The 15,652-nt window shown below is 39.6% G+C and overlaps 1 protein-coding gene across 1 annotated transcript; it reads right to left on the bottom strand.

Annotated features, from left to right (window-relative positions):
• Positions 1-992: 992 nt before the first annotated feature.
• Positions 993-9,742, bottom strand: PRSS58 (protease, serine 58). The gene is made up of 5 exons (XM_023514197.1): positions 9,727-9,742; positions 4,008-4,146; positions 3,529-3,785; positions 1,228-1,367; positions 993-1,142 (listed from the first exon to the last, which is right to left on the bottom strand). The coding sequence occupies exons 1-5, from the start codon at positions 9,740-9,742 to the stop codon at positions 993-995; spliced, it is 702 nt and encodes a 233-aa protein (XP_023369965.1).
• Between the last annotated feature and the right edge of the window lie 5,910 nt (positions 9,743-15,652).

Genomic DNA, 15,652 nt, shown 5'->3' with positions numbered 1-15,652 from the left:
CAGCTCAAACGAGGAGACACCTTTACAGGCTGAAGTGCTCCTCTGTAAAATTAGCTCTAAACTACTTGTTTGTCCCTGAAAGAAATTTTTAGTTAATAAAATATGTGAAGGTGAAGTTGTCACAATTGCACTTCATAGTTCATACTCCCTAACTGGGCTGTGAAGCTCCCACAGTGTCCTTGTAGCAGTCATTGACCAAACTCTCTAAAACTGTTCTCATTTTTGTTTTGCTAACCCTCAATCAGCTGGCCAAAGGAAACTGCTCATAAAAGGTTATCAGTTAAAGCTCTCAGGTTCTAACCAAAGCAGCAGAGGTGGGATGAAAAGATAGTAAAGGAAGAAAAGAGGGTGATCAAGTGGGGTCTAGGGCGGTTGGCATACTGTGAAGGGTGAACACATATCAGGAAAAACCGCCCTGGGTTTCCTGTTTATCTGCTACATCATGGCCACAGTATTTTTGTGTTAACTTCTCAGGTCTCAAAACTGAGAAGAATCCTTCAAAATTGATGACCAGAATGTATCTATGAGACACCTGGGAGTTGGGCAAGGAGAAGCTACATGCAATGCCTCCCACTGCCTTCCCCTCCCCTGTACTACTGTTTAGTCACTCTTCATCGGACTTCCTTTACCCAAAGCACGTGTTTTCTACTTCAGTGTGTTTGGTGAGGGGTTTGATGCCCCAAATGGCTATGGAATGGCCAATGGATAATAAGTCAATTGTCAATTTGTTAGAGAGAACATAATCCCCATGTCGTAAACTCCGACAGCCTAAAGAATTTTGAAACTTTCTTCTTCATCGATAGGGGAAGAAGGTTGTTCTGAATAGTCACAGTGAAGATATGCATAAAACAACTGCTGAAGCTCTCTTCCTGTTTCACAGCAGTGAGACAAGTAAGCCTGGCACAATGCGGAGGAGTCACTTCGAATTTAATTCTGAGGCTGGCCATGGGAACCTGCTATGTCACAGGATCCAGAATTCCCACTGTGGGCACTCAATTGTTTTGGATTATACTCTCAATCCAGTTTTTGTGTGTAAAGATTTTGGCATAGATGCCAATATCAGCTCTTAAAACACATCCATCTGCAAAAGACAGGATTCCTTGAAGCGTACCATTGCAGACTGCCACAGCTGCTGAGACTTCCTGCCAGAGAAAAGGAAACTTGGTTATCTTCCTAGAAAGAATAGGGAATAAAAAGGGGGAAATGAAGGCATTGAGAGTGTGATACCTTGCAGGGCTGCCTCCTTCCTGGCACAATGCCAATACACAGCATGCTTTCCTTGATTTCATGGACTTTATAGGCATACTGGCATTCAGCCTTGGAGATTACAGTGATATCCACATTCTGCAGTGTGTCAGGATCCTTTGCTAAAGACAAAAGAGAAGTCACACTTCCTTAAGTGTTCTCTTAAATATCAAGCCTTCTTTCCCTTCCCTCTTACTTTTTTTTCTTTAAATTTATTTCCCTTCCACCATCAGAAAGAAAAAGAGATCAAACACTGATAGAAATTAGAAGTGCGGCAGTGAGGACAAGTTGGGCACAGGAGATTATGAAACAATTTTTCATGGTACAAATGTAAAAGTGGTTAAATTCTTGGAAGTGAGATGAGACATTCTTACAATGAATGAAGCAAGTTGTTTTAAAATATTGTGGGAATTTAAACATTTAAAGGGTGTCCTCTGAGATAGAATTTTTAAAATTTGATGGAATTTATACATATGTAGCTTCGTTTCTCATTTTTCAGGTCAAAACAAAGTTCAATATTTGCATGAAAATATCTCTAAAAGTAATTTTCTTACTTCTGTATGACTGGTAAGTGGTAAAACTATGATTTTAAACTAGGTTTCCTGGTTCCTAATCCAAATTCTTTCTTTTATATCAATGGTCCACAAATACTGTGAATTGTGTACATTCATAACAAAGTTATTTCAATCTCAAACAAAATGAGAACAAGAAGAAAGTAGTATCTATACATATGGTTAAGTGTTCTTGTCAAGGATTCTTCTTCAGAAAAAGTACTATATTTTGAGATTTTGGGTTTTTTTATGAAGATATATATTTACTTTAACATCTTTATTTGAATATAATACATTAAAGTTTGAAAAAAAAGTTTGAGATCTTTTGCTTTATTTTCTAATCCAATGATAATTTTCTGGTTCCACCATTTTTGGGGGTGGGGTGGGGATACTTCTTTAGGGAATGCTTACCTAAACTATGTCATGAGCTAGATCAAAAGAAGCTGTTTTTTTTTTTTTTTTCTGTAACCATATATATATTTTTTGACTCAGGTGTCATAACCCAGATGAATCAAACATACTGCTCGCCAGAAGGACATTTGGCTGTTTCCAAAAATCAAAGTTACTCTTGAAGTACAAATCATTTCTTCTTCTTGATATATTCAGGGAAATGTGTCAAAAGTCTGAAGACATGTAGTAAAGAGCATTGTGAAAAGGATTGAGTAATGGCAACAATGTTAGGGTAAATGTGTAGCTCCCCTTGGCTTCATAAAGAAGAAAAGAGAGGCGGATGAATGAATGTACCCTGGCACACTTGCTTAAAATGAATCTCCTGTCCATGCCATGGTGTCTCGTGTGTGATGTATATACTATATATACTCAGATAAATTTACTCATGAGTAAAGTTTTAATATCATTGTTCTGTTTTGCTTATAGGTAATCAACTCTCCTTGGCCAGGATTCACCATTATCTTAATTAACAGCTATAGACACTTAATTAGGATTACATGAAAATTTTGAGATGGAGTCGAAGGCAGTTAGAAAACAGAAAGATGATTTAACATGCTCAAAGTATTTTCATGTAGTCTGAAGTATGAGACACAGAATAAAGCTTGCATAGGATACCTAGTTTAGTAGTTTCAAATTCTGTATAGAAGACGTCTACTAACAAAAATGATGATAGCCCTCTGTCAATTTTCTAAAGAATTGAGTGAATGTTTATCATGTTATCAGTTAAAATGCTTTTTTCAGAAATATTTTCCTTAAGCTTTTAAGTATGTATCTCTATTACAATCTTTTGCAAGTTAACCCCATCTGATTTAGCACATATTATGCATTTATCTTATGTTTATACATTAATATTTATTTCATGACATTTCAAGGACTGAAGTCACTTAATTACCTGTAACAGTTTGAAAACATCCTAATAATGTTTTGCTTTATTTTATTTTATTTTTTATTTTGAGTGGAAAATTGTGGCTCCAAGGTGAAGTGACTAGCTGTTAGATAGCAAATTAGGGCTAAAATACAAATATCTCCTTTCTTCTAAAATCACTTCTATCATATATGAATATAAAGATGAAATAGAAAGAGTGGGTAAAAAACACTTCAAAGGATTATTTCAATGAGGTACAGGAAAAAGGAAAGAAAAGAAAAAGGATAAAGAGGTAAGAAGAAAAGACTCCGTGATCAGAATTGAAAAAGCCAAGAATAGACAAAGTATAGAAGTGTGTCCAATTCTGACAGAATAATGTCTTGAAGTCTACAGATATCACCTGTATCTTGAACTCACATGAATCACAGACATTAAAGCCCCAGGTAGAGACAGTACATAGGCTTTTCACAGGGGCAGGCTGGTAGGGCAGGTTGACCACTGAAACAAAACTATTAAGTTGAACTTTTCTTGAGAGCTTGATTAACATGATGTCATTATCAATAGAAGTTATGGAGAATCGTGGATGATAAATTATCTTCTCGTAGTCAACTACCTGCACATGGCGTTCACTGGGGTCTGCTGGGATTGTAACCCCCAATATCACAGAAAGCTTCCTGGAAAAATACAGAACATTTGTGAGAATATTTAGTATAGATGGCTTATCCAACCATAGGGGCCTTTGTTAGCCCTTCTCAGACTTTTTGCTCTACCCATGAACAGCCTCCAAAGGCTTTCCTAATCCCATTTAATTGGGAGAAGGTCCCAGGCAGGGATCAGGGTCTATGGCTAATCTGAAAACCCAAAGTCTGAAGTAACTTTGGTGGCTTATCACTCACGGTAAGTTGCAGTGTGCAGCTGTGATCACCCACAGGGGATGAATCAAGGCTCCAGCACAGGGCAAGTACTCAGATCTTAAGAAGACCAAATAGGGGGGAGTAGTGCCAGTCATGTAATCTGGATTAAAGGCCAAAACACCTGAAAAGAGAAGCAAACACAAGAAATTCTGAGATCTTTCAGTCAGTCTTTACTGGGAAAACTAAAGTCAAGTCATTTAATATGGTCTAAGTTTCCCCTGTCCTTTTTTCCACCTTTGTGGAACTAAATCTATAAAATTTGTTTTAAAACATAAAGAAAATGGTAAATGGCAGATACACATCTGTTTCAAAAAGTGAGAAGACATTTGCCTTTTTAATTGTCAATTAATAGTCTTCAAATTAAAATTCAAACTTTTAAAAAAATTTTTGGGTTAATATGAGGATGCATATGATTAGGTTACATTATTTGCATTTGTAAACTACAAGCTGTAGCTGAGTCCTTTACCCAGGAAGTGTTCTTTATACCCCTACCAAACCTTCAAAGAACAGCTCATACATATATTGCAAAACCTATTCCAAATCATTGAGAAGGACTGAACACTCCTTAACTCCTACAAAACAAATATCACCTTGATATCAAAAACAGGACAGACTTAACAAAAAAAGAACACTACAGACCATTAATAAATATTGAGGCAAAATATTTAATAAAATTCTAGCAAATAGAATACAATTACACATTAAAAAAAGTATACATCACAACCAGGTAGACTTCATTGCAGGAATGCAAGGCTGGTTTAACATATGTAAATCCATAAATGTAATTCACCACATGAACAGAAGCAGAAAAAAACACCATATGACCCTCTCAAGAGGCACAGAAAAGGCATTCAAGGACATTCAGTATCCTTTTCTGATTAAATATAAACTTTTAAAAATACCATCCACAATGCAGTGCATTCTATGTTAAATTAATTCTTTTTTCTTTTTTCCAATTGGAGAATGCTTTGACAAATCTTACCTTTTCCCCTTACAATAATGCCAGGCAGAATGATGTCAATGCCATTACAAGAACAGACCAAATGCTAACACAGTCTGGGGGAGGGGGTATCATTCATTCATTCAAGAATAAATGCTGAGCTCTGTCATAGGGACTTGGGCTCTTTAGTGAACAAAACGGACATTTATGCTCTCATGTGGGTGGACATATTCAATAAAAAATAGAATATACAATATCATATGTCAATATTATAATATTTGATGGTGATTACTGCTATGTGGGAAAAAAAGTAGTACTGGAAATGAGGAAATGGTATTACTAGTGTGTGTGTGTGTGTGTGTCCAGGTAACGTGTGTGGCAAGGCCTTGTGTAGTCTTAAATCGGTAGTCAGGGCAAAGCTCACAGGCAACACTAAACAATAACTTGAAGACAGGGAAGTCCAATAGTCAAGTAAATTAAGGGATCCCAGGCAGAAGAAACAGCTGGAGCAAGGGTGCTTTGGTCTGCTGAAGTTACATCACAGAGGCCAGAGTGGTTGACCCAGGGTGAGTAAAAGGGAACAGAGCAAGAAAGAGGGCCAATGAGGTAATGGAGGACAGGCCATTATAAGAACTTGAGCTTGTCTTTGGAATATAATGTGGAAGGATTTCAGGGTTTTCAGCTAAGGGGTGATGACAATTTCCTCATTGAAAACCTGGAGAGTATAGGAATTTATAAGCAGAGGGGCCTATTGGGGGATTCATTTGATAATCTAGGCAAGTGATGATGGCTTAGACCCTCATGAGTAGTGGAGGTGGTGAGACTTCAGCTTATTAGGGATATGTTTAGAATATAAAAGCCAAAAAGGTTTTCCTAAGAGACTGAGTGTGAATGCAAGAGAAAGAAAGAATTTACGAATAATTCCAAGTTTTTTCCTGAGTAACTGGAACATGCCAGGAATTCTCTAACCCCCCAAAACTTGCTGTGCCCTTTGTTGTGAAGAAAATCAATCCTGTTCCAGCCAGGACCAGAGTCAGGTCTCAGCTTTTCTTTAGGAGGGGGCCTGGTATGAGAGTTTCAGTGGCTATAGCTCCCCCACCAACAAAGCATCCACTCATTCCACCCAAAGTGAGGCAGGCAGGCACTGTCATGGGACAAAACTTGGCAGGGACAGTGGCAGTGGCAAAAGACAGAGGACTGACATCTGGAATGGTGCCTCTTGCTCGCCTTCATCCATCTCTAAGGCTTTCCCTGGGATTTCTATTTAGCAAATAAAGAGACAAACATGGAGACACTCACCAGACAGCTTAAAGAAAGTCCAGAGGAGGAGCAACTTCATCTTTTTCTGGGAGTAAGATTCAGCTCAGGATTTCTGGAAAATATGGAAAGGAGCATTGGAAAAGGACTAAATAACACAAATCAAGAAGAGGTTCTGAGGTTGGAAAAAAATGTCCTCCAAATTCTTTCAGTGTCAGGATTCAGCTTTAGGAAAGCTGCCCCTTGGTCAGAGCAGGGGGTAGGGTCAGAGGGACAAGAACAGAGGTTAGGGGATCTGGTCCCTGACACAGTAGAAAATGGTTCAGGCATCCCAAATTCTGACTTCCCTCCATAGGGAAGAAAGCACAGAAACTTAGAGAAATAGAAGTTTACAGTGTCTCCACAAGGTCCTCCCTGGTCTCCTCTTCTTGAGGCCCTGAAGGCAGGTGCCTCTCTGAGCTGTATGTAGGATACTGCCCCTCCTGTCTGTGTGATGCAAACCTTCACTTGTGTGATGCTGATATTTCTTCTGAAGTGGACTTAATCCAGCTCTCTGCCTAACTCTGAACTCCTCTTTGAAAACATTGGTCCTTCCTTTCATGTTACTATACATTCATTTATTCCAACTAATAAATAAATTATGTTATGTGTTTAACTTCTGCCAGGTTCTGTGCTGGCTATGGGGGAATTCTTGAATTTAAGGACTCCATTCCTATCTTCAAAGGGCTTATAGACAGGTGGGAATGATAACTGCTTAAGCCGACAGTTATGGAACAAAGGATTCACAGCTACAAAAATCAAAGTATACTATAGACTAGGTGAAAATATTTGCACTAGACTGTTTATTGCAACTCAATTTACAATCGCCAAAATGTGGAAACAGCCTAAATGTCCACCAACCCAGGAGTGGATTAACAAGCTGCGGTATATATGTACACCATGGCATACTATTCAGCCATTAAAAAAATGGAGCCTTTATATTAATATGGATGGAAGTGGAGCACATTATACTTAGTAAAGCATCACAAGAATGGAGAAGCATGAATCCTATGTACTCGATTTTGATATGAGGGCAACAATAACAATTAATGACATGGTGGGGGTAGGGGAAGGGAAGAACAGAGAGAGAAAGAAGGAGGAAGGGGTGGGGAAAGGAAGAGCAGAGAGAGGGAAGGAAGGAAGGGTGGGGTCTTGGTGTGTGCCACACCTTTGGGGAGCAAGACAGGATTGTAAGAGGGACTTTACCTAACAAATGCAATCAGTGTAATCTGGTTTCTTGTACCCTCAATGAATCCCCAACAATAAATTAAAAATAAATAAATAAAATGTAAAAAAAAAAGAATTTATATACACAGAAATGTTAAAACTCAACAATCAGAAAATGAACAACACAACTTCTAAGTGTGTCAGACACTTGAACTGGTACCTTACCAAATGTTTTATTGGTCTGCTTGGGTTGCCATAATAAACTACCCAGTCTGGGTGGCTTCAACAACAGATGGCTATCATTTGATTCCCCAGTCCCTTTACTAGTGTAAGGACAGATAAAAGTGTTTGGGCTTCCTTGCACCATGGGCATGAGAGGAGATAAAACTATCTGGAATCTCTTGCACAGACTGCCCTCCCCTGGAAAAATGGGATGGTATATAAGACTCTTTGTGCTTTTAGATAACCGTAACTATGTACAATGAAGCTTAGGTTGTAGTTGTTTGCCATGTTGCCACTTTTGTTCCCTTGGGTACAAAGGTGTACAGGACCTTCTACTTGTGTGGATTGTGGGTGGCAGAACATAGGCTTTCCATGTAGCTCAGCTCCCCAGCCACCTGAAGCTGGATAAGGGGACCTACTGCACTGACTCCCCCCTCCGACTCCCTCCTGCTGTGAGCTGAATAGAGAGCTTGACATATCTGCCCTCTACACATCATTTGCACAATACTAGGCATATACTCAAAAGAAAACATTAATTTTACCACAAGGACATTTGCAATAGAATGTTTATCACAGCTTAATTCACAATCGCCAAGATGTGGAAGCAACCAAAGTGTCCATCAACTCAAATGCATAAATAAACTATAGTATCTGTATACCATGAAATACTATTTGGCCATTCAGTGGGAGGGGGAGAGGAGAGGAGGGAGAAGGAAGAAAGGAAGAGGGAGGGATTGGTGTGCTCTCACATACAAATACAACATAAGGATATATGACACATCTCCTGGGTAAAGGGCTCAACTGCAACTTGGACTTTACCTAACAAATGCAAACAATGTGACCTAATTGTTCGTACCCATATATTAATCTGAAATAAACAAAACAAAACAAACAAACGAAACCAACAGGTATTATCTCATGGTTCTGAAGAATGGTATCCATGATCAAAGTGCTGGTAAACTCCGTTTCTGGTGAGAGCTCTCTTCCTGACTTGTGGAAGGCTGCCTTTTTGTGTCTACATGCAGCCCTTCCTCTACACAAAGAGAGAAGGAGAGCTAATTCTCTGGAGTCTCCTTATAAGGACTCTAATCTTATTGGTATAAACTTCCCTCTTAGGACTGCCTTTACAGTATCCCACAGGTTTTGATCATTTGTGTCTTCATTATCATTTTGTTCCAACAATTTAATGATTTCCTTCTTAATCTTATCTTTAACCCAGCTATCACTCAGTCTAAGGCTTTTTAGTTTCCATGACTTTGTTTGAGTATGAAGTTTTTGTTGCTGTTGAGTTCAACTTTTATTCCATGATGGTCTGAGAAGATACAAGAAATAATTTCTATTCTTTTAAATTTGTTGAGATAGACTCGTGTCCTATGATATGATCAATTTTGGAGGATGATTTGTGGGCTGGTGAGGAGAATGTGTATTCAGTTTTATTAGGATGAAATGTTATGTACGTGTCTGTTAAGTCCATTTGTTTTAGGATCAAATTTAATTCCATTATTTATTTGTTTAGTTTTCCTGGAGGATCTATCCAGAACTAACAAAGGGTGTTTAAATTTCCAACTATTATAGTACAGGAAGATATCATATAGGTTTTATCCATTAGTATTTACTTTATAAATTGAGGAGCATTCAGGTAGGGCACATAAATGTTAATTATTGAAATCTCTTCCTGTTGAGTGTTTCCTTTGACAAATATGTAGTGTCATCCTTGTCTTTCCTTATCTTCATTGGTTTAAATCCTATTGTATTTGCAAATAAACTTACAATCTTTGCTTTTCTCAGATTTTTATTTGCCTGTATTATAGATGTTTATCCCTTCACCCTTAGTTGTTTTTATTCTTTGAGGCAAAATGAGTCTCTTGACGGCCACAGATACTTGGCGTGAGTTTTTGTATCCAGTCAGCTAATCTGTACCTCTTTAGAAGACAATTTAAGCCATTCACAGTAATTAAGAGAATTGATAGAAGTAGTGTTTTGGTCATCATATTTTTCACAGGTCCAGTGCATATTTTTAATCCTTTCATACTTGTGGAAGTTAGGTTTTGTTTGATAAGTTCTGGGTGAGTTTACTTTTGTAGAAGACCATTGTGCTGGATCATTATGGAAAATGGGTCTAAGTATTTCCTGAAGATCTCTTTTGGTTGTGGCAAATTTCCTCAACACGTGTATGCCTGTTCTCCATCACAAATGAAACTCCATTTAGCTGGATACAGGACCTTGGGCTGAAAGTTGTTTTGTTTTAGAATATCGAAGGTTTGATGACCGTCATCTTCTAGCCTGAAAAGTTTCAGCTGAAAGATCTGCAGTCATTCTAATATTTGTCCTTCTATAAGTAATGCTTTTCTTCTGTCTGGCTACTTTCAGGATTTCTCCTTTATATTAACTTTGGCAAAGTTAATTACAATGTGTCTAGGAGATGGTTTATTTGAATTGAGTCTTGCTGGGGTTCTGGAACTATCTACTATCTGAATTTCTATATCTCTTGCAATGCTTGTGGGAAATTCTCCTTCATAATATCTTAGAGTAGAGCATCTTTGTCTTTAAGACCATGTGCTTTTCCTTAGGTTGTGTGATCATTTGAAATGATCCCACAATTCTCTCAGAGAATGTTCTGTTCCTGTTTTCCATTTTTCTGCCTCTTTGAATGCTTGGGATCATTCAAAACCTTTGTTTCCAATTACTGAGATCCTTTTTTCTGGCTGCTTAACTCTATTACTGAGGGATTCTACTGTATTTCAAAGCTCCTCGAATAACTTTTTCACTTTCTTGAGCTCTGCTATATCTTTTCTCATTATGTCCACATCCTTGGTGACTTTGTCTTTGAATTCATTAATTTCTTGAGACAACTTTTGAACTACTCTTTCGATTTCTATTTCCATCTTTTTCTCCATTCTGTTCATTTTATTTGCCATTTATATTCTGAATTCTATTTCTGACAATTCAGGCATTTGTCTATGAATGGTATCTTCTGTTGCATCTCCTTTGTCTTTCCTTGGGGACTTGATCTACTCTGATTATTCATGTTGCCAAAGTTCTTCAACTGGTTCTGCTCCATGAGTATTTTCCACAATTTTGCAATTAAAACTGATTTGAGGTCCCTAGGAAGTGGAGTTAACTCGCTTTTCACCAGTGAGCTGGGGCTTGTGATTATGGCTTTTCCCCTACAGCTTTTCAGAGCTGCAGCCAGAAACTATAAGGACCTGCATGGTGTGATAGTGCAAGTTGGCTCTGTCTTGAAGTCAGCCAGCTTCTATCCAATTTTAACAAATTGTGGTAAATCTCAAGATGGAGAGAGAACAAGCAACTGCGGCACCCCACCACACCACACCAGTGACAGTTGAAGGATGAGAGTCACTCCTTTCCCCTTACAAAACAATCACTGCTCAACTTCAGAGGGTCCCTGGGTGGGCAGCCCAGGTTGAAAGTTCTAATCAGATCATCCCAAGCAGTACAATCACTGCTCAACAGGAAGAGTTCATAGGGTCTCCAGAGGCCCAATAGTAGATATCCACAGTAATTCTGTCCTGTATACCTGAGAGGATGGAGTCTGGACCCATCTAGTGAGTCACTGAGTCAGAAAAGATCACCTGCTGTGCACCGTCTCAGGATGTGTCTCTCTTCCATGCATCCTACTCTTCCTGTACCCCCGAGCTTCCACTTGATTTACTTTTTCTATGTTGCTATCCAGCAGCCCACACAATGCCCAAGCCTCTCAGGGAATTTCCAAACACTCTGGACTCTGCAGGGGACAGACCTTCAGACTACCAGGCAAGGGGGGTAGGGGGTGGGAAGGGTGGACTGGGAGTTCAGAATTGCAGGGAAAATATTTGCTTAATATTATACCATGCAGGATGATGCCTAGGCTCACAAGTGGGACCTCCCTGGAGACGGAGGCCTGGTGTTAGTAGCTCTCTCTCGAAGAGAGAGAGGGTACAATGAGAGGTCTTTTGTTCTCTGCTCACTTGCAGAGAGCCCACAGTGTGCCTTCCACTTGGAGGTGGGGTCTCTCTTCCTCTTGATGATGGGCTCTGTGCTTGGAATTTGTTTTCTTGGATTGTCTTTCTTGGGAGTTGTAGCTTGCCTCAGCACAGACAATGTGCACTTGTCTATTTTTTTTCTTAGCTCAGCTTTCCACCTTTGACTTCACTGTGTCCACTTCCATTTAGCAGTCTTCCTCTAGACAGAAGCCTCTGGCAAAAGCTGCCTATAGTCACCATCTTCCTTGATATCCTTAAGTATTTCTTTCAAGGCCCTGTCTCTAAATAGAATCATGTTGGTGTTTAGACTTTCAAAGGTATGAATTTTGGTACAGTGGTGGTGGGGGAGAGCAATTTAGTCTGTAACACCAGGGAAGATAAACAGGTGCAAGTGGCACATGAAAATATTCCCAATATGTCATTAGGGAATTACAGGTAAAACAACAATGAGATAACAACTATACACGTACTTCAATGGCCAAAATCTAAAACACTGACAACAACAGATGCCAGGAAGGGTGTGGAGCCTCAGGAACTGATGCTGGCGAGAATTTGTTTCTGATGGGAGTGCAAAATGGTGCAGTCACTTTCAAAAGTTGTTTGGAAGTTTCTTACAAAGCTGAATATAGCCTTACTGCATGATCCACCAATCACGCTCACTAGTATTTACCCAAATGAGTTGAAAATTTATGTACACAAAAAATCTACACATTAATGTTATAGCAGATTTGTTCATAATTACCATATCTTGGGAGAAACCCAAACGTCCTTCAATAGGCACTCAGATAAACAAAGTATGATGCATCCATATGACGAAATGTTATTCAGAAATTTTAAGATTTAAAAAATTGAGCTATCAGGTGGTGCCTCAGTGAGTAAGTCTCTGGCCCCATATACCAGAGGTGGTGAGTTCAAACCCAGCCCCAGCCAAAAAATAATTAAGCTTTCAAGTTGTGAAAAGTCATGATGAAAACTTAAATACATATTTCTAAGCAGAAAAGGTAGTCTGCAAAGATTGCATACTCTATAATTCCAATTATATGACATTCTGGATAAGATACAACTGCAGAGGCTCGGCACCTGTGGCTCAAGCAGCTAAGGCGCCAGCCACATACACCTGAGCTGGCAGGTTCGAATCCAGTCCAGGCCTGCCAAACAACAATAATGTCTGCAACCAAAAAAATAGCCGGGCGTTGTGGTGGGTGCCTGTAGTACCAGCTACTTGGGAGGCAGAGGCAGGAGAATTGCTTGAGCCCAGGAGTTGGAGATTGCAATAAGCTGTGATGCTATGGCACTCTACCCAGGGTGACAGCTTGAGGCTCTGTCTCAAAAAAACAAAAAACCGAAAACAAACAAACAAAAAAGATACAACTGCAGAGATATGAAAAATATCAGTGATTGTCAGGATTTCAGGAGAAGCAGAGAGGAATGATTAGGTGAAGTCTGGGGGATTTGGGGGGCAGTAAAATTATTTTACTTGATACTGGAATAGTGGACATGCAGCATTATATATTTGTCAAAACACACAAGATTGTATAACATAGAACTATAGTATAAACTGTGGAAATTATTGATAATAACATGTTAATATTTGGTTCATCAGTTGCAGCAAATATTCCACACTACTATTGAAAAGTGCTAGTTTAAAATAAATTCTCCTCCTTCTTCTTCTTCTTCTTTGAGACAGACTCTCAAGTTGTCCCCTTGGGTAAAGTGCCATGGTGTCACCATAGGTCACTACAATGTCCAAGTCTTGGACTCGAGCAATTCTCTTGCCTTCATTTTTCTAGTTTTAGTAGAGATGGGATCTCGTGCTTGCTCAGGCTGGTCTTGACTCATGAGCTCAAGCAATCCAACTGCCTCAGCCTCCCAGAGTGTTAGGATTACAGATGTGTGCCTAAACATCTTCTTAATAATGTTGGAGGAAAAAATGTAAAATTGAGGTAGATGCCTAAGAGTTTAAAATGCTTTTCTGTGTATATTGTGTGGAAGAAAGTGGGGAAGGGAGGTGGGGAGAGAGCTCACATAGTGTAAAAAGAAGATAATAAAATAATCTAAGGAGAGAAAAGAGCTTTGGTTGAAATAGGAAGACACAAAAGGACACAGTGTGTTTGTAAAACTACACCCAAGTACAGGAGAGGAGTTTTAGGAACTAGATAAAAGTTTACTCTAAGACTTGCAGATGTCTTCATTAGGTGGGTAATAAGGAGCAAAAAAAATCTGTTATTTTACAAAAGCCTATTGAGTGTTATGGGGCCAGACCCTAGGCCCTATGCCCTATAGAATCCCTTTTCTTTGAATGTTTGAATATGGGCAGAACTTTGACTTGCTTCTAATTGATGGAGTGTGGCAGAGATAATGTGATGGAGTGTCATCTACATGATTATGCTAATACATAGCCTCTCTCTCTCTCTCTCTCTGTGTGTGTGTGTCTCCCCCACTCCTCTCATTTCTATCGCTATTGCTCTCCTGATAGCATGCACAAAAGGGCTTCTCCCTGCTGGTTTGGTGAGGCAGCAGTCGTATTGAGCAAGCCCTGGTGTTGGTAGCCTCTACAAGCAGTGACAGTCCAAGGACCTGAGAGCAGCTTTCAGCTGATAGCAAGCAAAAAGCTAAGGCCCTCTATCACGTATACATGAGGAAATGAATTCTTCCAACAACCAGAATAAGTGTGGAAAAAAATTCCTTCCTCAGAGCCTTGTTTGACTGTATGGAGAGGACTGTATTAAATTATATCTGGACTCTTGATCAGGGGAAACTGAAATAATGTGTCCTGTGTGAAGTCATTAAATTTATAGTGATGTTTTTACACTGCAATAGAAAACTCACAGAAATGCACACTGCATGCTGAGGATGTGTTAAGAGATACTGATGATCTCATGGTAAGGGAGTTGAGAATCTTGTTCCCATACACCTTAAAGTCTAATGAAGAAGACAGATGTAATGTGAGTTTCCATGATGAATGTCGCAATGTGGGAGATAAAGAAATGCATAGGAGAGCCCCCAACACAAGGGTCAAAAGAAGACCTCCTTCAGCCTTGAAGGATGGGTAGAAGTTAGCCAAAGGGAGAGATGGGGAAGACAGATCTGGGAGGATGAACCAAGGCTCCTAACACAACACAGCATAGGAAAGAGTATGAAGAGAGGGGGAGATGTGAACATGCCAATGGGAGAATCCTACAGAACGGACCTTGGAGAATTGTCAAGTAAAAACTGCCTGCCCAGGAGGAGAGAGGAGGAGGTTTGAAATACCTCCTGTGGAAAACCGGCTTGGATAAGAGGATTGTCAGTAAGTCTGAAGGTATAAATCAAGAATTACAAGAAGTGATCTGTTAAGCACTTTATAAAAAGAACTCTGGCACAAGCAGAGATGTGGTTCATTACGGGGACAAGGAATCAGAGACAAGAAGAAGTGGGGAAATGAGGCTGTGGCTGCAAGAGACCAGCAAATGAGGGGCTTGTGGTATCGACAGGACCACAGATTCCCAGACAAAGAAAGGGTCACACTTGAAGTAAATGGCTTGGGTGTCCAAAAAAAGATAGTTTTTGTGTATGGTCAGAACAAGCTGCAGGTCTTAGCCACAGCAAGTTCTGTTTTTATCTGATTTCTTTTTAAATTTATTTTTGCATCAGGGAAGAGAAAACACATCTAGGCTTAGAGTACATTAATGTCCCCAAACCAGCCCACCTCTGCAGTCTTTACCCTGGATTCACTGCCTCTCCTGTGGACCGAGACCCCAGCCCTCCTCCATCTACCACAGATGGTTTCACCTGTGCTGTGGTTATCTATCTCATCTTACCAGCCCTGTCCATCCGTCTTTGCTTTTGAAACAGAAGCTCCCCACGTTATATTGACCCTCTCATGCATGTTGCCCCATGGTCCCTCATGTGTCATTCAACCCCCCAACTTACGAGTCATTCACTCAGAGGAGTCCTGTTAGCTGTCTTTGTTTTTCAGGGTTATGGTCAGTGGGTGGGGGTTGCTGCACATCTCCATGTGGTATGTACAGCTTTTCCCA

This window comes from Otolemur garnettii, unplaced genomic scaffold, assembly GCF_000181295.1.
Source record: "Otolemur garnettii isolate 467f Iridium unplaced genomic scaffold, OtoGar3 scaffold00049, whole genome shotgun sequence".
NCBI lineage: Eukaryota > Metazoa > Chordata > Mammalia > Primates > Galagidae > Otolemur > Otolemur garnettii.
Note: the sequence above shows the minus strand (reverse complement) of the source record. Positions and strands in the feature narration are given on the sequence as shown.